This window comes from Amblyraja radiata, chromosome 3 (assembly GCF_010909765.2).
Source record: "Amblyraja radiata isolate CabotCenter1 chromosome 3, sAmbRad1.1.pri, whole genome shotgun sequence".
NCBI classification, from domain to species: domain Eukaryota; kingdom Metazoa; phylum Chordata; class Chondrichthyes; order Rajiformes; family Rajidae; genus Amblyraja; species Amblyraja radiata.
This window is the reverse complement of record NC_045958.1, coordinates 41,004,397-41,028,449: the sequence shown is the minus strand read 5'-3', so window position 1 is coordinate 41,028,449 and position 24,053 is coordinate 41,004,397. Positions and strand designations below refer to the sequence as shown.

The 24,053-nt window shown below is 41.1% G+C and overlaps 1 protein-coding gene across 2 annotated transcripts in view; it reads left to right on the top strand.

Annotated features, from left to right (window-relative positions):
• tut7 (terminal uridylyl transferase 7) overlaps nt 1-24,053 on the top strand; it is a 93,578-nt gene that overhangs the window by 39,029 nt on the left and 30,496 nt on the right. For both annotated transcript variants that reach the window (XM_033017680.1, XM_033017681.1), the window contains exons 9-18: nt 175-301; nt 4,063-4,182; nt 5,120-5,233; nt 5,323-5,503; nt 8,702-10,008; nt 10,221-10,371; nt 17,415-17,501; nt 18,650-18,753; nt 20,546-20,603; nt 22,439-22,542. In XM_033017680.1, coding sequence (XP_032873571.1) covers nt 175-301; nt 4,063-4,182; nt 5,120-5,233; nt 5,323-5,503; nt 8,702-10,008; nt 10,221-10,371; nt 17,415-17,501; nt 18,650-18,753; nt 20,546-20,603; nt 22,439-22,542 — 2,353 coding nt within the window. The remainder of the gene's footprint in view (nt 1-174; nt 302-4,062; nt 4,183-5,119; nt 5,234-5,322; nt 5,504-8,701; nt 10,009-10,220; nt 10,372-17,414; nt 17,502-18,649; nt 18,754-20,545; nt 20,604-22,438; nt 22,543-24,053) is intronic.

Genomic DNA, 24,053 nt, shown 5'->3' with positions numbered 1-24,053 from the left:
TTTAGATTTTGAAAATTAATTTTTACATTTGATCTATTAGATCAGTTTTATTCTCATTTTTCTCAAAGAAAAAAAGCTATGTTCTAAATTTGTGTATGAATTTATTTGAGAGCACTGTACAGTTATGAATTAACCTGCATGATTTTATAATCTCCTCCCCATACTCCCTTTCAGCGGCCTTTTATGTAAAATAAGTGCAGGCAATGAAAATGCATGGCTCACAACTTGTCACTTAGCTGCCTTGGCAAAGTTTGAACCTTCTCTTACTCCGTTGGTTATTGCCCTTAGATCTTGGGGAAAGGTAAGAAATTCCGGTTTTTTTCTTGACTAAAATAGTAGTTTGTTTAGTACAAGTTTAATTGTCAATATTCACTTTTTTCCTCCAACCTTACTTTGACAACTACTTTTCGTTAAAGTTTAGATTGCTTTCAACTTATTCAAGGAGTTATCGGGTTTTACAGCATGGAGATAAGCATTTTGGCCCAAATTGTCCATGCTGATCTAGATGTCCTATTTCCCCATGTTTGTCCCATGTCCTTCTAAACCTTTGAACCAGTTCAAATGTCTTTTAAATGGTGTAATTGTACCTGCTTGCTTTTTCTTGCAGCTTGTTTATGATACTCACCTCTCACTATGGAAAATGTTGCACAATCTTGCCCCTCTCACCTTAAATCTATGCCCTCTAGGGTTAGACTTGCCTTGACTGAATGAAAGACTGTGACCATCCACTATGTATGTCCATCATGATTTTATATGTCTTGTATAAGGTCACCCCTCGGCCTCTTACACTCCAGGGAAACAATGCCATAGCCAGCCTCCTTAAATTCTTTCCTGGTAACATCCTCGCAAATCTATTTTGTAGCCTTTTCAGCTTAAAGATAGCTGGACGACCAGATCTATGCACAATACTCCCAAGTGTGGTCTCGCCAATGACTTGTAACATGACATACCACCACCTGTACTCATTGCCTTGCCTGACAAAAGCAAGCATGCCCAACGCCACCTTCACGTCTCTGTCTGTCTGAGTCACCACCTTCGGGGAACTAAATATTCCAGTGCTGTCCCAAATACTACCATTTACTGTACAAGATATATTTAATTTACCAAAGTGCCACACCTTACACTTTACCAAGTTATATTTCACCTGCCATTCCTTGACCCACGTCCCCAGTTAATCTAATCTTTTTATAATCATAACCTTCATTGAAATCAGATTTTGGTGTCAACCGCATCTTATTAACCTTATTAAAAATATTGTCATTCAAATTGTTAATATAGATGACAAACAACAATATTCTCAGCACCATTCTCAGTGGTGGCACAATGTCTGTGGAATTCTCTGCCTCAGAAGGCCGTGGAGGCAGGTTCTCTGGATGCTTTCAAGAGAGCTAGATAGGGCTCTTAAAAATAGCGGAGTCAGGGGATATGGGGAGAAGGCAGGAACGGGGTACTGATTGGGGATGATCAGCCATGATCACATTGAATGGCGGTGCTGGCTCAAAGGGCCGAATGGCCTACTCCTGCACCTATTGTCTAATACTGGTTAGAAGCCTTCAATTTGAAAAATAACTCTTCACTACCACCCTCTGACTCTTTCCATTGTCGTAGACATGCAGAAATATCTATTGCCCTCCGCTCATCAGTCCTCTGCATCATCTCTTCAAGAAAACATTTGTGACACCTCATTTTTAATAAAATATTTAATTTTAATGTATGAATTTTTCTGCTACTAGATACGAAATGATCGATTCAATGAAATTTTAAATTTTAAACAAAATAATGCTCTCCGTTGTTATGAACCATACTGACTGTCCCTGAGTTACGAATGCCTGACTTATGGGCATGGGTACATGCAAAGAAGCTCGCATAATACTATTAAATCAAGAAGTACAATATATGTGATAAGTGTAGTTTAGTTTAAAGATACGGATTGGAAACAGGCCCTTCGGCCACCAGGTCCACGCCGACCAGCGATCCTCGCCCATTAACACTATCCTACACCCATTAGGGACAATTTTTACATTTACCAATCCAATTAACCTACAAGCCTGTACGTCCGGATTGTGGGAGGAAACCGAAGATCTCGGAGAAAACTCACGGGGAGAACGTACAGATTCTGTACAGACTGCACCCGTTGTCAAGATCGAACCCGAGTCTTCAGCGCTACATTCATTGTAAGGCAGCAACTCTACCGTTGCGCCACCGTGAATGACCAGAAGTTGGTTCCCGTAACTGGCAAAACTGGTTTCCTCTGACTTTCCAATGTTAGTAATTGTCAATATGGGATGGGGGGGGGGGGGGGGGGTGCAGAATGTCGTGTACCTAATTTTGCAAATTATGTGCAACAAGGATTTAGGCCAGAAAGTGAATGGTCAGGAAATAGATGGATATAAAATGGATAAATATGAGATTATTGATTTTGTGAAGAGTTTTATTTTTAATACATTTGGGAAATGCAATTGTTTGGATATGGTTAACCTTGCATTTTAAATACATAGTTAACATATGAATTACAGCAAGGAGAAAGGCCAATGGCATGTGTGCATTGTAAATCTTTCAGATTTTGACATCCAGATGACTGGGATAGAATGTTGGTCAATATATGATTAGTATAAATGGATACTTGATTATCAGTGGGTCGAAGGACCAATTTCATGTCATTTTTCTCTGCAACATTACAGCTGGTTTTAAATGATTCAAATTTTTGCTTTTGTTGCTCGGGTAGAATCTTTTCCAATGTTTAACTTAATTTATTTTTTCCCTATGCATATTGCATACAGTGCCCTCTATAATGTTTGGGACAAAGACCCATCATTTATTTATTTGCCTCGTACTCCACAATTTGAGATTTGTAATAGAAATAAATCAAATGGGAATTCTTCTGTCATCAGCAGTGGAGGTCTTTCTTGGCCTGCCAGTCCCTTTGCGATTAGTAAGCTCACCAGTGCTCTCTTTCTTCTTAATGTTAATTTTGGTAAGCCTAAGGTTTGGCTGATGTCTCTAACAGTTTTATTCTTGTTTCTCAGTCTCATAATGGCTTCTTTGACTTTAATTTGCACAACTTTGGTCCTCGTGTTGATAAGGTGATGGAAAGACTAGGTGCTGAGAGCTCTCTTATACCTGCATTAAGGAGGCAATTAAACACACCTGACCAATTACAAACATCCATGAAGCCATGTGTCGCCAACATTATGGTGCCCTGAAATGGGGGCAATATTTATAAACACAGCTGTAATTTCTACACAGTGAAACCAAACTGCCTTTATTAAAATCTGAAAATCTGACAATGTGCAATTTAACCACATGTGATTTTTTTTTTTACTATTACAATTCTCAAATTGTGGAGTACGGGCAAAATAATAAATGATGGGTCTTTGTTCTAAACATGGAGGGCACTGTATATAGCACCCGGGAACATTTTGTTATTGTCATAGTGAAAAATGTATGTGCAGTAAATGTAGACTGGTTGGTTCGCAAGTTTGTAGATGATGGACTCGTGGACTGTGAGGATGGCTGTCAAAGTATACAGAGCAGCTTCAGAAATGGATGGAAAAATGGCAGATGGACTTTAATCTGAGGACTTTGGTTAGGCCACATTTGGAGTATTACGTGCATTTCTGGTCGCCCCATTACAGGAAGGATGTGGAGGCTTTGGAAAGGGTGCAGAGGAGGTTTGCCACAATAATGCCTGGATTAGGGGGTATTAGCTACGGGGAGAGGTTAAACAGAACTGGATCACTGGAGATTGCGGGGAGACCGGAGGAAGTATATGACATTATGAGCGGCATAGATAGGTTAGACAGAACCTTCTCCCCCCTCCCCACCCAATGCAGGTAGATATGGTCTTGGCATCATATTTCACACAGACTGTGAAAGTTGTTTGCATAAAATAATTGAAGGATGATTGTTTTACAGGGTTACACATGAAAATAAATAGGGTGAAACTTTCAAAGAACAGCGCAAGCATGATGTGCTGGACATTCCCCCCTCGCATTAATTAAATGTTTCTATGATCATCTATGAACTTGTTTTTAAATCCAACTAATCTGTTGATGTTTTCAGCTTTGTCACATTGATAGCCCAGAGGAAGGAGGGTTGCCACCCTATGCTTTTGCTATAATGGTCATATTCTTTCTTCAACAAAGGAGTGAATGTGTGCTACCTGTGTATTTTGGATTGTGGGTAAGATTTCTATCTGCTCTTCTGGTGAATAAATCTAATTGCAAGAAACATCTGAAATGTAGAAGTACAGTAAACCCTCGCGATTACGGAGCTCTATATAATGGATTTAGGTTATAGCAGACAGAATCTTCTGTTCATGGTGGAAGTCGGCACGTAGTGCAGCGGAAGGGCGGCAGTGAGAGGGCAAGCAGTAAAACACTCTTTAAGAGCGTTTCATTGGGCATGGGTTTGCAGTGGTTGCCGTAAAGTGAGGTCCCGCATGTTGGATATAAACCTGGCCAGCATCACAGCACCTACATGGTTCTGGCAGTGCATGTCTTGGTTGCCTGGTAACAGCACGAGGCTCCCGTTGCACTGCCCTCCACTTCCACCAGGTTACTCAGTGAGCTCTCGCCACGTGGCGTGCTTCCGGTTGCGGGAGTAGAGAGAGCGAGCAGCATGAAGGCGGCGTGAGTTCTGGGCCTGTCCCTGGCTCCCCGGCCTGTGAATTCTTAACCCTAGTTTAACCCCAAAATTTCTCCCAAACCCCCCCCCCCCCCCACAGTGTTTCTTCCCCTTGGGTTAAACTTACCTCTCTCACCCGGTTATAGCGGATAATCGGCAACAACAGACACGGTCCCTGACCCCGCCCCCTCCTTTATTGCGATTTTACCATAGTGTTTTTTTAAATTTTCATTTTGCCATAGAGAGACTGTTTGAAGTGTAGTACGAATTTATTTGATCAGCGAAGTCATCATTGTGTAGGAAAGCTTTGCTTAAAGTTGAGGTTCTATCAATTTGCTTATCAAGATAGTATAATCTGTGTTTTAAAAAAAACAAGAAACAGATCCACTGGCACTTCTAAATTTGGGCATTCATTATAATTGTCGGTAAGATTTTTGGGCAAATAAAAAAACATGTTTTTTTTAACCAGAAATTATCTATTTTTTTTGTACAGATTGAAGGATTTTTGGTAGACAACTTGGCCAACTTCAGTCTTAAAGGGGTAGAAAACAATGAGGTCATTTGGGAATACAAACCAAGTGAGGAAGACGTTTCATTTGGAGGAAAGGTATGTTTTCCCAGCATGGATAGATTTTATTGATTTTTATCTTGGTAATCGATCAAACTAGAATAATTTATCAAGCATTTTTCCTTTAGGTTCCACTCGTCTTTGATAAAAATCAACAAAGGACTGTGCCTGTGGGACAGCTGTGGGTCGAACTACTTCGATTTTATGCAATTGAATTTTCAGTGACATATTTCGTTATTAACATACGAAGCAGAGACCCACTTTCTCGGGAAGCTAAAGAATGGCCCAAAAGGAGAATTGCTGTGGAAGGTCTGCATTGAACTATGTTTTTTTTAAATTCATTACGAGCCTAAATGCTGGTTCTTCCTTCCCCACACCATCCCCATCTCTCCCCTCTACTGTAATTAGTCAGTGAATTGGTGCGCTTTGGAGCATTTTGCAAAAACAAATTTCAAATTACATCATTCATGTCTCTAAGGACATTTGTGGCTTTGCGCAAAAGAAAGTAGATTGGTAGTGGTACTTTAATGTGTATTATTGTGAGCGCAGTCCTTGTCTGGTGGCATTGAAAAAATAGTCGTAAGCAGCTTTTCTAAAATATTCATAGTCCTTATTCTCTGAGCTCTGCCAGAGTAGGTAGAAACATGCCATTTGGAGCTTTACCTCTTCTGTACGATATTTCTAATCTGCAATTTAATATCAAATATTTACCATTCCCCCTACATTCTCGTGGCTTTGGTTATCAGAAATATGTTACATTTTGATAAAAAATAAATAAAATTACCATACTAGTGATGCGACAGTAAGTGTGTGTGGGAGGGGAGCACCGAGAAACGCGCAGTCTCTTGAAATAAGTGACTGGTGATGATCTCACCCAGTTTCTCTTCAAGAAAGCTGTCTCCGTCCTGGGGCGGAGTTAGATTCATGGGAGGTGGAGGGGAGGATGCTCCTCAAACTGCGGAGCATCTTGGACAATGCAGCTCACCTCCTCCATGACACACTCGTCAACCTAAGGAGTATCTTCAGCAACAATCTGGTTCCACCAAGATGCAGTACAGAACGCCACAGGAGATCCTTCTTCCCTGTGGCTATCAAACTGCACAGCTCCTCCCCCATCTGCTGTGGGGTAGACTGATCCTCCTTTCACTCCCACCCCCCAAATCTTTGCACATCCCCAATCCTTTCCACTCATCACTTTAATATCATGTTTCATGCATCTTGTGTTTTGTGACTGTTGGCAGATCAATTTCCTTCCTGAGATAAATAAAGTTGTACCATATCCAGGTACCTCGAGGCATATGGTGGGGGGAGGGAGGGGGGGTGTGTGGGGGGTGGTGGTGGTGTGGGGGGGGACACTGTAGAGACAGAAAACTTGAGGCAAGAATTCTACACCTCCCACAATCTGATCGGGCCCCGCTATCAATTCGATCAATGTTGAGAAACATAGAGAAGGGTAAGAAAAAAAGGAAAGTTTGTGATGAATACATAGAATTCAACGTTAAAAAAATCTTGGAACTAAACGTGTTTCAAAAGAACTTACTTAATTACGGGCTAATAATGGGAAAAAAGCTTATACACTACTCAAATTCTGGAAAAACGCTCCAATACCAACAATAAAAATGTGGATTTCAAACATGTTCGAAACATTACACCTGGAAGAGACGAGACTCCTAGCAGGCAAAGCAGACCACTTCCAAAAGACGTGGTCTGCATTTATGGAACTATTACAAGCATAAGGTGCAATAGTAATTTTAAAAATAAATGGTACCAGGATCTGGTAACGGGGGGGGGGGGGGAAAAAAAAAAAAAAAAAATACGGTTGGTATATCCTTCTTTGCGGAGTTTTGTGTTGTAATAGAGCGATTGTTTCTCCTTTTTTCCTTTTCTTTCTAGGGTCTATTTCCTTTCTTTACTTCCTTCTCTAACTTCTTCTCTAAGGGGCTTTCTTTTCCCAACACTTTCCTGCACCTTCATGACTCTTGCTCACTTTCCTTACTTCTTTTATTTCTACCTTTTTTAAAGCTCGAAAAACGAAGTGGTACAACAAATGTAATAAGATATATGTGATGTGTATTACTGTAATTTACTGTACTTCTAATAAAAATAAATTAAAGACATTTTTTTTTTTTAAATCTTGGAAAAGAAAACGAGGAAGGCACAATGAGTGCACAAAATATTGATGGGTAAAATCAAGAAATCTTGTTGTTTTTTTAAAGTGAAAGAATAGTGGTCCATTTGGAGACCAAAATTGGTAGCCTGCCTGTGAAATTAGAAGACATGCACAGAGACATAGTGATACAGCGTGCCCCCTAGTTCGGCCCAACTTCCCCACAACATGTCCCAGCAACACTAGTCCCACCTGCCTGCGTTTGGTCCATTCCCTCCAAACCTGTCCTATCCATGTACCTGTCCAACTGTTTTGTAAACGTTGGGATAGTCTCAGTCTCAATTGGCAGCATGTTCCATACACCCACCACCCTTTGTGTGGAAAAAGTTATCCCTCAGATTCTTATGAAATCTTTTGCCCTTCTCCTTAAACCTATGTCCTCTGGTCCTCGATTCACCTACTCTGGGCAAGAGACTCTGTGCATCTATTCCTCTCATGATTTTATACACATCTATAAAATTACCCCTCATTATCCTGCACTGTAAGGAATAGAGTCCCAGCCTACTCAACCTCTCCCTATAGCTCAGACCTTCTAGCCCTGGCAACATCCTCGTAAATCTTCTTTGTACCCATTCCAGCTTGAATTCTAAATGAATACTCACCAGCACATTTTTATATCTGTATTACATTTTTCATTGTGTATTGTAAGTGATGGTGTTCATCAACATCTCATCTGTGCCTTAAGTGATTTGGGTAGTTAGAGACTGGGTTTCTAGGTTTGACAATTGATTAAAATCTACGATAAGAAAAGCCAATGTTTACAGCTTTGCCTTTAAGGCATAAGGCTTACAGTTATCTTGGAACTGAATAAGAGACTTGGAAGCTAGTAATGGAGATAGTTTAATATCCAATCTCTTGTATAGAAAATTGTGGAAATATTTGGTCTGTTCAGGAGCATTACTAATTAGGTATTTTCAAAGGTCAAAGGTTTCAAAGGTCTTTTATTGTCACATGTACCAATTAAGGTACAGTGATAAGCGAATTACCATGCAGCCATACGGGGGGAAAAAGCAAAAAGACACATAACTACATAAAAGTTAACATAAACATCCACCATAGTGGATCCCCCACATTCCTCACTGTGATGGAAGGCAAAATAGACCAATGTACTTCCTCTTTTATTCTCCCGCGGTCGGGGCAGTCGAACCATCTGTAGGGGCGGTCGAAGCCTCCGCCTCCACATCGGGGTGGTCAAAACTCCCGCGACTTGGAGTTCCAGAAGTCGGCCTCTGACCAGATGTTATTTTGAGATTAAGAAAGATACAAAGTTTAGATTTTTAAATCTGCTGGAAATGTATTTTCAATCTATGAAAAGATTAATTATGTACCTTTTTTTCCAGATCCGTACTCTGTGAAGAGAAATGTTGCACGAACGTTAAGTAGTCAAATTGTTTTTGACTATCTCGTTCACTGTTTACGAGCAACATATAAGTACTTTGCGTTGCCCAGATACAAGTCAGCAAAATTCAACAAAAGAAGCAATGAAAAAGCTGTTTCTAAAGCAGCATCTATGGTTGAAGCAGGTCAGCAGGAATTTGTTGACCTTTGTACGTCAAGGGCACTGCTACCAGAGACAACGTCTACCAGTTCAGCGGAAATTCCTGATGGAGAATGGCAACAGATCCACAATGCTACTGCTGCATGTAATGATGGTGAAAAACTATCTTCTGAAAACCCCTACAGAAACTTGGAAAAGTTACAAGAATGTGGGAGTAAAAGTTACAAAGAGGAAGAGTTGATAACTGATATGCAAAAGTGCAGAATTACTGGAGATGACTTGCCCGAGGATGATGACAATCAATCAGAAAGTGAAGATAAAAATGATAATGAACTTCTGGAAAGTGGCAATGATGAAGAACTGTTTAATATGTCTGGGCAGCAGAAAAACACTTCAACAATTGCCAGCAAGATGTTAAATGAAAGCAAATGTATGCAATCAATAGAAGCAGATAATGAGACCTCCAGTGATGATGAAATGAACTCTTGTGTGAACCGCGTGAATTGTTACAGAGATCGCTTTAATTCAGAAAATCTTTCAGACTCTGAGAATTTTCTGAATCCTCATAATATCGAGAGTGATGATGTTGATATTGATGATTCTAATCAACTGGAAATGAAAAATGATGAAATCAGGTTAAATGAAATTAGAGAAAGTTCTGACAGTATGGATGAACTGCACAATTTCCCTAAAAAGACAACACAGCACCAGAAAAGGCCACTAAACAGAAATGAAGACTATGAGGAAGAAGATGACATTGATGATGATGATGATGACATTGATGATGATGATGATGATGACTTGGATCTGACTATCACAACTCGAGTTCATCTTGACAGTCTTACAGCTGAAGAGGAATTTGAGAATATTTCCACAGAGTCTAGTCAGGAGGATAACCCGTCTGATGAAGATGGAATAATTGATGATGAATTGCTAAACTGGAAAGAACGTACACTGGAAAGATTAAGTGATGTGACTTCTCAGACGATCACACATACTCCAAGCAAGAAAGAAAAACAAGTTCAAAATGAAATAAATAAGGAAGTTACTGTTGGAGAAACTAACGCTACTCTACTTGGATGTGAATCACAATCGAGTGATGACAACCTGTATTATGTGTTCAGTAAAGCGGCTTTTACAAAGGGCAAGGTAATGCCACCTACAGAATTTTCTGGTTCTCAAAAATTGCTGCATTTTGATCACATTTGAAACTATCAGAATGGTTAGAACATGGGAAATAATCTGCAAAACGTTCACAATTTGGTTAAGCTCATTGGAATCAGCTGTTGAATAATAAATAACATTGGTGTATGTGTATAGTATTTATTTTGTAAAATTACTATCACATGTTTCCTAAATAGGCTTCCATAATTGTATGCAGTTTATGCAAGCGAGAAGGCCACTTAAAACATGATTGTCCCGAGGACTTCAAAAAAGTTGATCTTGAGCCATTGCCACAAATGACACCAAAATTCCTGGAAGAACTTGACAGAGTCTGTATTCAATGTTATTGTAAGTATATAATCTTTTGTATATTTTTCTCTTTTCAGTTTAATCTACATACTATTAAAAGTCTCATCTTGTCTATATGTATACGTGTGTGTGTGTGCGTGTATGTGTATGTGTTTTTCTACCTTCGCCAAAATGCTACATTTAGCCTACATTTTTACATATTCTGACTCACATTTTTCCCCTCCACGCAGTAATCAAGGTTCACTTAAGATTTCATCCTATATTTCATAGGTTATTGGCGATCAAGTTTTATTTAAAAAGTTAAAAAACGGTTCTGACACACAGCCTTTTTCCAGGACTTTCCACTGATGATGTCACAATCCTACTCACAGTGCACCAATCACAAGCTGTCGAGTGCCACAATGATATCGCAATGGACATTGCCAACGGTAACTGCAGCTTCGCACAGACAGACTTTTTTCCAGAAGCTTCCAGTGATGATAATCACAATGGGCTCTCAAGCTGCCAAATGCCCCTGTTCTCCCCCCCCCCCCCCCCCCCCCCCCCCCCGGGTTATTCATGATTAAAGTTACAATACCCCCTCCCCCTAACGGTACAGTGAAACAGAATATTGCACCACCTGTCAGTGACGTCAGGGGGAGGGCCTCATTTCAAAAACAGCTTCATCAGCTCCCCAACGCACACTGTTGGGGGAGCACTGCACTTAGTCTAGTGTCCTTTAAAATTCAAAATAAAATCCGATTCCCCATTTTTTGAATGTTCTATTTTAAAGCTGTGTACTACCATTTATAGCATAACACTATAACACTGCATCATTCCACTTGATTATTGGGGATGAATAGATTGTGGAATTTAATCTACACATTTTAGTTTTTTCATTTGTTTAAATGAAAATTCATGTTTTCCCAAATTTCTTGTGAAATAGGAGGCCGTCGAGTCCATACATCTCCCAGAATAATCTCTCCACATCACCATCTATCTCGTTTCCTTTATCCCTAACCAGTCTGAAGAAGAGTATTTACCCAAAACGTCACCCATTCCTTCTCTCCAGAGATGCTGCCTGTCCCGCTGAGTTACTCCAACATTTTGTGTCTAACTGGAATAACCTAACCCTCCCCCCCCATTTGTTTCCCTTAATCTCTCAGAAATTGACAATTAACAACCATGTTAACAACCCTTTCTCTTGCCGGAATTTTCTGCGGCCTATCTGTGCTGGGGCAATAATATGCAAGGCTACTGTGCTGCCCTGACATTTTCGTTTAGTTTAGTTTAGTGATACAGCGCGGAAACAGGCCCTTCGGCCCACCAACATTTTCTATTATCACCTTCCTCCAAGAAAAGCTAACCTAATGCAGCAGATACAGTATACACCTTCAAACCCTAGTGTGAAATATAACTTAGTTACTCTACAAATATCCACGCATCCATTCCTGTTCCATTTAGTTTTAAGGATTAAAAGTGCTCAGAAGAGAAAGTCAATTTCTCCATTTTTTCTCTGTTCTGTGCTTTTTTTTTTAATCATTTGTCTTTCTATGACATCGGAGATAAAACCAGATGAAACAATTGTTTACCACTTTTTTGATAAAATTGTGTTCCCAGTCAATTTTATCTTCATCTTTACGTGGCTTTGAGAGCAGTATGAATGCTGTCAACTCCCTACAATGTAAAGTTATTGGAACCTGATCTGAGCTAGATTATTATGTATTATAGAATCACAGAGCAGGTCATAACTCTTGGAAAAAGTTACATTTTTTAAAAGCTGTCTTATTTGCCAAAGCACAACTTTCTTTTATTTTGATTAAATTTCACCCCTCCCCTTAAAAAAAAGAACATTGGTAGAGTAATTGGGTTTAATAAGGTTTATCAGGTGTGCAGTATGTACACTACCCTCCATAATGTTTGGGACAAAGACCCATCATTTATTTATTTGCCTCTACTCCACAATTTGCGATTTGTTATAGAAAAAATCACATGTGTTTAAAGTGCACATTGTCAGATTTTATTAAATGGTATTTTTTATACATTTTGGTTTCACCATGTAGAAATTACAGCTGTGTTTATACATAGTCCCCCCCATTTCAGGGCACCATAATGTATTGGGACACATGGCTTCACAGGTGTATGTAATTGCTCAGGTGTGTTTAATTGCCTCCTTAATGCAGATATAAGAGAGCTCCCAGCACCTAGTCTTTCCTCCAGTCTTTCCTTTGGAAACTTTTATTGCTGTTTATCAACATGATGACCAAAAGTTGTGCCAATGAAAGTCAAAGAAGCAATTATGAGACTGAGAAACACGAATAAAACTGTTAGAGACATCAGCCAAACATTTGGCAAGTTATGGAAGAAGATGGTGAAGTTATTTGAATCCCAGAAGGAACTAATGGAATCCGATGAGAATGTGAACAAAGTGCAATCTAATCTGGGGCAACTATTCAGCCTCGGTAAAGAGGTTGGAGATAAACAAAAACCACTGCGGGATTCACAGCTGCCCCAAGAAGAACTCGAAAGATACACCCAGCGGTTTGAAGAAAAGGTGAAGTTATTTGATGATTCTATGGAAGATGTGAAGAGACGGTTAGCTGAAGTTGAACAAAGGACCGCGTGTGTTATAGCAGATGATACACAACAAGGTGTTGAAACTTACTTTTGGTACAGTTGAAAGTGCGATGCAACAAGGTGCTGAAATGGAAGAGGAGATTACACCACATGATAGTATCTCGAATGTATCTACACGAAGATCAAGACATAATTCTGGCTCTATAGCCAGCTCAGCTTCAAGGGCCTCTGCTCGAATGGAAGTCGAAGCTGATTTAGTCGCTGTCTCAAGCGGATGCCTTGGAGAAGAAACATGAGATTGAGCGACAGTAAGAACAGCTGATAGGAGAGATGAGACAAAAAGAACAGCTGGAACTAGCCACAAAGTTGGCGGTTGTCAAATTGAAGGCGATAATGGAAAGTGAGGGTTCAAGATGCAGCTCTAAAGCATCTGATGGGATGAGCTCTTAATACAGAAAAGGAACTGCTCAAAAGGAAACAACAGCTAAATCAAATCTGCAGCCAGAGGATATCCGGCCTCGTGACTCAGACCTAGCACGTAGCCTGTTGATGGGCGACAAAACTTCATCTCAGCAACTGGATGTTAAACCAAAGCAAATTACTTATGGGGCATCTGTCGAGGCTCGGGACAAACCAGTAACTCAGTTCTCTTTTCTGAGGCCTAATACACAGGCTCGTGCAAGCCAAGATTGGACAATGCCTGTTCATGATACGAAGAGGCCTAATCAGGGACAAACAACTAGTCATATACAGTGGCTTGCAAAAGTTTTCATACCCCTTGAACTTTTCCACATTTTGTCACGTTACAACCACAAACGTAAATGTATTTTATTGGGACTTTATGTGATAGACCAACACAAAGTGGTGCATAATTGTGAAGTGGAAGGAAAATGATACATGGTTTTCAAATTTTTTTACAAATAAAAAACTGAAAAGTGTGGTGTGCAAAAGTATTCAGCCCCCCTGAGTCAATACTTTGTAGAACCACCATTTGCTGCAATTACAGCTGCAAGTCTTTTGGGGTATGTCTCTACCAGCTTTGCACATCTAGAGACTTCAATTTTTGCCCAGTGGGGATGGTGTGTTCAGGGTGATGTGCAGTGTTAGTTTTCCGCCACACATAGCACTTTGCATTTGGGCCAAAAACAGATTCTCCCACCTGAGCTGTGGATCTCTGCAGCTCCTCCAGAGTTACCATGATCAGAGCTGCTTCTCTGATCAATGCTCTCCTTGCCCGGCCTGTCAGTTTAGGTGGACGGCCATGTCTTGGTAGGTTTGCAGTTGTGCCATACTCTTTCCATTTTCTGATGATGGATTGAACAGTGCTCCGTGAGATGTTCAAAGCTTGGGATATTTTTTTATAACCTAACCCTGCTTTAAACTTCTCCACAACTTTATCCCTGACCTGTCTGGTGTGTTCCTTGGGCTTCATGATGCTGTTTGTTCACTAATGTTCTCTAACAAACCTCTGAGGCCTTCACAGAACAGCTGTATTTATACTGAGATTAGATTACATACAAGTGGACTCTATTTACTAATTAGGTGACTTCTGAAGGCAATTGGTTGCACTGGATTTTATTTAGTGGTATCAGAGTAAAGGGGGCTGAATATTGCAAGCCACACTTTTCAGTTTTTTATTTGTAAAAAAATTTGAAAATCATGTATCATTTTCCTTCCACTTCACAATTATGCACCACTTTGTGTTGGTCTATCACATAAAATCCCAATAAAATACATTTACGTTTGTGGTTGTAACGTGACAAAATGTGGAAAAGTTCAAGGGGTATGAATACTTTTGCAAGCCACTGTAGCTTGGGACAAAACTTACTCAGACCAGTATTCTTTTAACCAATAGAAATTCCTAGATATGATGGTGATCCTTTGCGGTATGAAGTTTTCATAATGGCGTTTCCTGAAGGAGTAGAAATGAAAACTACTGATGAAAAAGAGTGCTTACGATTTCTGGTGCATTACACAAGCGGACATGTTAAGGTGCTTGTAGAAAGTTGTCTAAATAGGCCTGGAAGCCAAGGCTATCGAGAGGCAAGAAGGTTACTTAAAGAATGTTATGGCAATGAACAGAGGATTGCTAACACATACATGAAGAAGGCCTATGCTTGGAAAGATATCGTCAGAAAATGTGGAGGCATTAAATGAGTTTGCAATATTTCTTAGAGTTTGTTGTAGCTTGATGAAAAATCTTGACCGCATGGAAGAAATGAATCTTGTTAGTAATACTAGAGCATCATACGACGTACAGGGTTTACATCTTGATGATCTCCTCAAAGTGGAAAACGCGATTATCTATTTCTGTCAAAAACAGAAATACAATGAAGAAATATCGACGTTAGAAGCTGGAGTATATGGTGTCAAAAGAGACAGTCAATTGTACAAGCTTGATCCAGTATTGGAGGAAGGACTTCTTTTTACACAGAGAGTGGTGAATCTCTGGAATTCTCTGCCACAGAATGTAGTTGAGGCCAGTTCATTGGCTATATTTAAGAGGGAGTTAGATGTGGCCCTTGTGGCTAAAGGGATCAGGGGGTATGGAGAGAAAGCAGGTACAGGATACTGAGTTGGATGATCAGCCATGATCATATTGAATGGCGGTGCAGGTTCGAAGGGCCGAATGGCCTACTCCTGCACCTATTTTCTATGTTATGTTTCTGAGAGTGGGTGGTTGCTTAAATAGATTGGCAATGCCTGAAGAGGCTAAAACATCCTGTAATTCTCTCGAAGGACTTTCATGTATCAACATTATTGTTACGGCATATTTATGAATTGATCGGACATGGAGGAAGAAGATTCATGCAGTCAAAACTGGGCTTTTGTGTTTTGGACTACATTTTGGGTATCATGCCTGATGTTAAGGGTTTGGTGTGCACGGTACGACTTCAGACTAAGAACAATGGCCAAGTTTTGCTTGCTTCTAGAATGCGAAAGTGAGGATGGAAGAATTGCTAAAGAAGTCTGATTGTGGATATATGATGCATGCTATTTTTTGTTTTTGATGTATGTTAAGCCTTTATAGCTACTTTTTTTGATGTCTATTAGTAATTGCCTCGTTATGTAGTCAGAACAATTAGGGGCCTGTATATAGTAGCCATTTAGCTTAACTTAGTATGTTATAGCTATAAGCAGTTACCTTTAAATTTTATCTGCCTGTAATTATGTGGGTGGGATTTATTACGTAGTCGGAGGCGTGTTTGAGGCTGGGATTCTCGCGCAAACGCGCCAGTAGTTTTTAGTTTTAGTTGGAGGAAGCACGGGGAGGAAGGCACAGCTTTCGACCATGCACGAGTTTGACTACGAGTAAGATCAAAATGTACTTAAACACAAAGAAGTTTGGATGAATATCGTACTGTTTTTTACTACGACAATAAAGAAACCATTAATCAAGAGACTGTGTTTTGAAGATTTGTCTTTGGACGGCTTTGAATGTCTCGTGGAGAGCTCGCATGCATATCAAAATTATCTCCTTTACCCGTCTTCAATCATAGTGGCTAGAGGAAAGATTCCTTGAACGATATAATAATCTGCCATTACAGTACTTAAAAGAGCAACCACTGTTCTGGATAAAAGGTCTTGTGGACAGATGAGACAAAGATTAACATATCAGAGTGATGGCAAAAGCAAAGTATGGAGGAGAGAAGGAACTGCCCAAGATCCAAAGCATACCACCTCATCTGTGAAACACGGTGGTGGGGGTGTTATGGCCTGGGCATGTATGGCTGCTGAAGGTACTGGCTCACTTATCTTGATTGATGATACAACTGCTGATGGTAGTAGCATAATTCATTCTGAAGTGTATAAACACATCCTATCTGCTCAAGTTCAAACAAATGCCTCAAAACTCATTGGCCAGCGGTTCATTCTGCAGCAAGACAATGATCCCAAACATACTGCTAAAGCAACAAAGGAGTATTTCAAAGCTAAAAAATGGCCAATTCTTGAGTGGCCATGTCAATCACCCGACCTGAACCCAAGTGAGCATACCTTTTATATGCTGAAGAGAAAACTGAAGGGGACCAGCCACCAAAATAAGCATAAGCTAAAGATGGCTGCAATACAAGCCTGGCAGAGCATCCCCAGAGAAGACACCCAGCAAGTGGTGATGTCCATGAATTGCAGACTTCAAGCAGTCATTGCATGCAAAGGATATGCAACAAAATACTAAACATGACTACTTTCATTTACATGACATTGCTGTGTCCCAAACATTTTGGTGCCCTGAAATGGGGGGACTATGTATAAACACTGCTGTAATTTCTACATGGTGAAACCAAAATGTATAAAAATTGCCTTTATTAAAATCTGACAATGTGCACTTTAACCACATGTGATTTTTTTTTTTCTATTATAAATCTCAAATTGGGGAGTACAGAGGCAAATAAATAAATGATGGGTCTTTGTCCCAAACATTATGGAGGGCACTGCATTTAACTGATAACCTTAAGAATTGACATTTTTTTCTTAGGGCATCAAAATAAGTAATAGAAATTAAACATATGCCTTTTTCATTTCAGCTGACTTTTCTCCTGATCGCCTGGAAATTCAGGCACGTGAGCATATTCTGGTGAACCTGCAGGCATTCATCAGAAGAGAACTGGATGGTATGAATATCATTTCTTTAATTTATTAATACAGCGTGAATGCAAAATAGAGACTTTTATTAGCATGACATTTGTAATCACTCCAATTACAGTTACTAGATTAGTATCCAGGGGCCTGTATCATTGCTCCAGATGTGTTTAAACTGCACATTGGCAGCAGTGAAACCTCACTTCAAGTAACTAAATCAGAAATAAAGAGCTAGTGTAATGGTATTCACATAACGAGTGGGTTGTCATTTTAAAGCATATCAGGCTTGCTCGGTTTCTTCATGGAAGTAATTCTGCCATCATTATCCAATCTGGCATCTGTTGCCGTTGACTTTCCATTACTTCCTCAGTTCTGGTTAAATGCTGGCCTCGGCAGATTCCTGAGAATGAATTTTAATAAAGAGCAACATAATCTTTCTGGAGTTACTGCTGAGGAAATTATGAAAAATAAGTCCAGTTGATGGAAGCATTCTGGGAGTCATTCCTAATGACTACATTGCAAACTCAACATGATTTTATGAAAACTGTCAAACCTAACATAATTTTCTGTCTGACTGCTGACCTGAAGTGAAACATCCAAAGTTCAGTTCAATGTAGCACACTGATTTAAATGCTTCAGGGAGGTCGCAACATATATTTGTCTTTCTGGTCACGGATATTGGGACTATATGAACCTCAAAAATCCAATGTGAATTCAGGTCTGGACGTTCTGTATTCGTAGCAAACAGAGACATGAGGACACTCTGCTGCACTTATCTTACCTGGACATCAAGTATAGCGCAGCTGACAAAAGAGGGGAACCACTTCCCCGTTTTATGGAAATGTTCCTATGTCTGTTTATTTTCCTGATCTTTGTTTACTTAAAAGATTAAGTTCTCCTTCATATCAGCCAGCAATTTGGCAGTTGCATATTTTCTAAGGTTAAGAGTTATTTTTGAATATAAGATGTAGAGACTAAATGATACATGTTTAAAGTCTCAATAATAGAGTTATGTTGAATTATATTATTGTATGTTACTGAGGTATGTTTAATACTGTCCTTAAGCGTAATGCTTGATGTGTTTGCACAAGTTTTGCTGAAAGTAGAAACAGTCCTCATTATTTTATTTCCTATTTGCCAAATATTTTCAAAAAATTTAGTGCAGTTTATTATTTTACAGCTAAAGTAAAGCTCTGCTTGTTTGGCTCTTCCAAGAATGGGTTTGGTTTTAGGCAAAGTGATCTTGACATTTGTATGACATTTGAAGACCGGGAAACAGTAGAGGTACGTATATCCGTGCTTTTATATTAAAAAGACATTTGGAGTAGTTACCTTGGTGAAAATTTCTAATTGCTGTTAATATTAAATGTTATACTTTGAAGTTGAACTTAATCAACAATCAACTATAGAACATTAAACTCCAGTATATCATCTTGAAGATTTTGCTCTATCAAGGAAAAATAAGCCAAGTTTCTATATTCTTTGGTTAGAATTGATTTCTCGGTTAGAATAATCAGATTCGATATGATCCCTCCCATAGCTAGATTATGTTCTCCTCCGGTTTGGTGGCCAGAAATATATGCTGTTTTGATGGGTTTTGACCAGTGCATTATCCAGTAAAATTATTACATTCTGATTTGGATTTTACTCGGCTTGTGTTACCTCATATTTTGGTGTGAATTTAAATGCAGTCAATCATTATCCCAAATATCCCCTAACGCTTTCTTTGTAATCGTGGGATGTGTAGTTGTCTATTTAATGCAGGTACAGGTGCACAACCTTTTATCCGGAGTTCCGGAAACCGAAAAGCCAGGTCTGTACTGCTGTAGCGGCTGCCTCCTCCCCGGAAACCGGGGAGACACTTAAACATCTGTAAATCATTGCTTAAATGTTAGTCAGTTAGTTTGGAGGGATTTTATGTGAAGGGGGGGTGGGGATGAAGGGGTAAACTTTAATTCTTAGTCCCCTACCTGGTCGGAGAGGCGGGGAGCGGGCAATGCCTTACCGGGTCGCCGTGCAGTAAGCTCCGGAGCGCTGTGGCCGCCGACTCCCAACATCGTGGGGCTGCGGGCGTCCGGCCGCGGGCGGCGCCGGTTGTAGCTCCGACCCCGGCAACTCTACCCCTGGCTGCGCGGCGTTCCAAATCCAGCGCCGCCCCGCGGCCAGACGCCCGCAGCCCCAGCTCCGCGATGTGTGTCGGCGGCCACAGCGCTCTGGAGCTTACCGCACGGCGACCCGGTAAGGCATTGCCCGCTCACCGCTGGTATCCCAGCGCTGCGACGCCACCGACTCCCAACATCGCGGAGCTGGGGCTGCGGGCGTCTGGCCGCGGGGCGGTGCTGGATTTGGAACGCCGCGCAGCCAGGGGTACAGTTGCCGGGGTCGGAGCTCCAACTGGCTCCGCCCGCGGCCGGACGCCCACAGCCCCCAGCTCCGCGATGTGGGGAGTCGGCGGCCACAGCGCTCCGGAGCTTACTGCACGGCGACCCGGTAAGGCATTGCCCGCTCCCCGCCTCTCCGACCAGGTAGGAGACTAAGAATTAAAGTTTCCCCCTTCACCCCCCCCACCGCATAAAATCCCTCCAAACTAACTGACTAACATTTAAGCAATGATTTACAATGATTCCCCGGTCTCCGGGGAGGAGGCAGCCGCTCCTGACTTTTCAAGCCGGCCGCGTAATCTACGCTAAAAATCTTCCATTCGGAAATCCGAAAAATTCCGAAATCCGAGAAGTGTCTGGTCCCAAGGCTTTCGGATAAAAGGTTGTGCACCTGTATCATCTTTAGATTACTTGCTCCTGTACTAATTACAACTACATCAATAAGCCGAGGTATGAGGAATTAGCTTGTATTTTTAAAATTGTTTTGGCTCTTATGCCACATGCATCTATATATGTAATAGTGCATCTTAATTTTTTTTTTATAATTGAACATAATATTTTGCCTTTTTTGAGACTCCTTAGACCTGTTTATCCCTAATCTTAAACATCTGAGAGCCGTTTTGGTAATAGTTATGGAAAACACCAGACACGAACAAAAATAAAAAAGTAACCTAATTTTGTTTAATATCTTGCAGGGATTAAATTGTATCAAGATTATTGAGGATTTGGCAAGAGTGTTGAGAAAGAATCCAGGTATTGTACAGATCTGTTCGAAATATCTTTCAAAATGCTGGTTTCAATAAAAGTTCACTCACCCATGGAGAAAGGGCAATGGTGGAAAATAAAATGACTTTTGTGTCATTTCAGCTACATTTCTGTAGCTCAGCTGTAGCTTCGTTGGGTATTCAGAACAAATCTATTTTCTACTTCTGTGTTGGATTGGAATGGGCCACCTTAACTATATTAATACAGAAATGGTCAAACTTGTTTGCAAAGTAACAAACATGTTAATGCAATTAGATAAGATAAGATAAGATAAGATAACCTTTAATGTCATTCAGACCGAAGTCTGAACGAAATTGAAGCAGTCATACATACAATACAATACAATAAAAAACAACAATAAACACATATTAACATCCACCACAGTGAGTCCACCCAACATCTCCTCACTGTGATGGAGGCAAAAGTCTTAGGTCTCCAGTCGCTTCCCTCCTCTTCTCCCTCTGCGCTGAGGCGATACCCCCCGGGCGATGTTAAAAACTGTCCCGCGGCTCAAACACCGCGGCCCGGGGTGGTCGAAGCTGCCGCCCACCAGTCCTGCTAACGCAGCCGCTGTTATTAATTATTAAAGAGTCTTAATAATATTTTCCTATTACTGTTAATGATTAGCACTGTCCTCTAAATTTAGACTTGGTTAGCCTATTCCTTAATCTTAAACTCTGATACATTATCTTGAAGGCTTCTTTTCCCCCCTTAAGTTCATGTCTTATCTGATTCAATATATTCCCTGAATGTTGGAAACTATTTTCCCATATGCTAAGTAGCCAGAACTGCGCACAATTTTGTTGGGACATGTGAGCACATCCTGCAATGCTACCACACTGGTAGATCTAGAGTTATAGCGGTTGATTTGGGATGTGTAGGGCCAAGAAAAAACCCCCTAAAATTCAATGCATAAACCGCAGATAATCATACAATAGTTTCATTAGGCATAGTTCGGATAGAACTTTATAAGAATTTCGTTTAGTTCTCTTCTCTTTAAGACTTGGATTAAAATTCTTCTTTTGCCTGTTAAAACCTATGCATTTAAATTTCTTTAAAAATACAACAAATTCACTTGTCTTCAATTTCATTGCATTAATCTCATTGCATTCATTTCATTGTAGAAATCTATACATTTCTACATAATCTTGTCAGAGAAACAAAATATCACCTCAACCTCACAGTCTGCACTGAATTAACCTTTGTGGAATTCCTCTTCTGTAGAACATCTGCAGCCAGTTATTAGTGTATTTTTGTCTTCCTTCATTGCTTTGCTTCATACCCACGAGGCTTCCTAATCAAGACACCAAACAAGTGATTGGACAAATTATTTCCCTGTGTCAATTTCTACTCTAGGAATATGGTTTATTGCACCTAGCCCTCTTCCTTTGAAATCGTCCTCCGAGTAACATAATCTTGTGTATATGTTGGTCTCCAAGCATTTTGTAGTATAGGTTGCTAAAAGCATGTATCTTAAGCAAGTCACTTGATTGGCTTGGATCTCTGCCTTTTGGGGATTTAACTTGCTTGTTTCTGTGAACCAAGAATTACATTTCGATTTATGGATGTATTTCCATGTCACAGACACTTTATTGCACTAAACTGGTTACTGAAGTACCTAACTAGAAATATAGACTTAGTTCTTCTGCACATATTGTATGTTACATGCTACTGATTGTCTATATATTTCTACGTATATGTGTGCTTTTGATCAGATTTCAAACATTTGTATTTTTGGCACTTAATTAACTACGATCATAAACTTTAGCAGTACTGTTTGCCTTTTTGAAATTGTAACCTCTAATTTGCAATTGTAATCTTAGGTTTAAAAAACATTCTGCCCATTACAACTGCAAAAGTTCCCATTGTTAAATTTTTCCATGTAAGAAGTGGCCTTGAGGGAGACATTAGTTTGTATAACACTCTGGTAAGAAATATGGCATTTCATTATTAATAAATAATGTTACATAGTTCTTTAAAAAGTTGTGCTCTATATTGTACTTTAGATCTTGAGTATTTGCGAATTGGCGGCACGACTCACCCGTTGCAGCGGCCCCTACAGCCTGTCTGTCTTTTTTAAATTTTTTGTCTAGTTAAATGTAGTACAGGTGCACAACCTTTTATCCGAAGATCCAAATAACGAAAACCTCCGAATAGCGGCCATTTTTTCGGTCCTTGAAGAAAGGTCCTTGAAAACGTTCACCGAGGGCGGCCCGCAGAGGTGACAGCGGAACCTCCGGTCGGTCCTCGAAGAAAGGGGAACTAAATCCCCATTCATAAAAGAGAAGGTGAGGGTATATTGCGCGGGAGGGTTAATAATTGACAATATGCTGCTGCCTGCCCGCTGAGTTAAAAAGTTCCCACGGTAGACTCACGATACAGTGTTTCGTGAGTCTTGCGTGGGAACTTTTTAACTCAGCGGGCAGGCAGCAGCAGATTGTCGCTCGCTTCAGTTTCACCCCACCTACACCCCTCTGCTTCCCGGCCATGTGTGTGACCCCTTCCCTCCCCTCTCCAGCTCCCCGCCCATTGCACCGGCGCGGGGGGCTTTGCACTGTCTTCAAGTCGGCGATTGCACCAGGACCGTGCCAGTCACCGGAGACGTCAGGACCAACGGGACACCGACCCCCAGGCCCACCGCAAGCACGGAGATCCCAGAGACCCACAGCCAACAGCAGCCCAGCCAAGCCCCGCTCCAACTCCAGAGGAACCTGGGTTGCGGATGACGGGGCGCAGCTCGGGGCGTCGTAGGGGCCCATCGGGGAGCGGGTTCCTGTTGGTCTTGACGTCTCCGGCCACCTGCCATCCTCCGGGAACTGTACCGCCCTTGCAGGAGAGTGGGGTTGTTTGCTGTTGCAGAGGGAGGGGGCAAGGGTGGTACGGTTCCCAGTCTCAGCTCCAGTCCAGGGGGGTGGCCGGAGACGTCAGGACCAACGGGACACCGACCCCCAGGCCCACTGCAAGCACGGAGATCCCAGAGACCCACAGCCAGCAGCAACTCCAGCCCAGCCCCGCTCCAACTCCAGAGGAACACGTAGGGGCAGAAGCTGATGGTGTGCCAGGTACGTCTTGTTCTTGGGGTGGCGGATGAGGGGGCGCAGCTCGGGCTGTGGGCAAACTGCCACGTCGCCGTAGCGGCCCATCGGGGAGCGGATTCCTCTGGAGGGGGAGGGGGAGGGGGGTATTGTGCTGTTTGATCGCCTCCTGCTATCCCAGGGACAGGGAGACACAGCGGCTTTTTAGACTGGTGGGCAATCACTTCCAAAGTTCTGCCCACACAGTCAGTACACCTCTCCTACACTGCATTTCATACAAACATTTATTCTGCAAGAAAAAACTACATTGAAGACTCAAACTCGCGACCGAGTTTACTGCCGGGATCAAGGCGAAAACTCGCGACCTTGCGGATATGAGCCGAGCACTCTACCACTGAGCCAG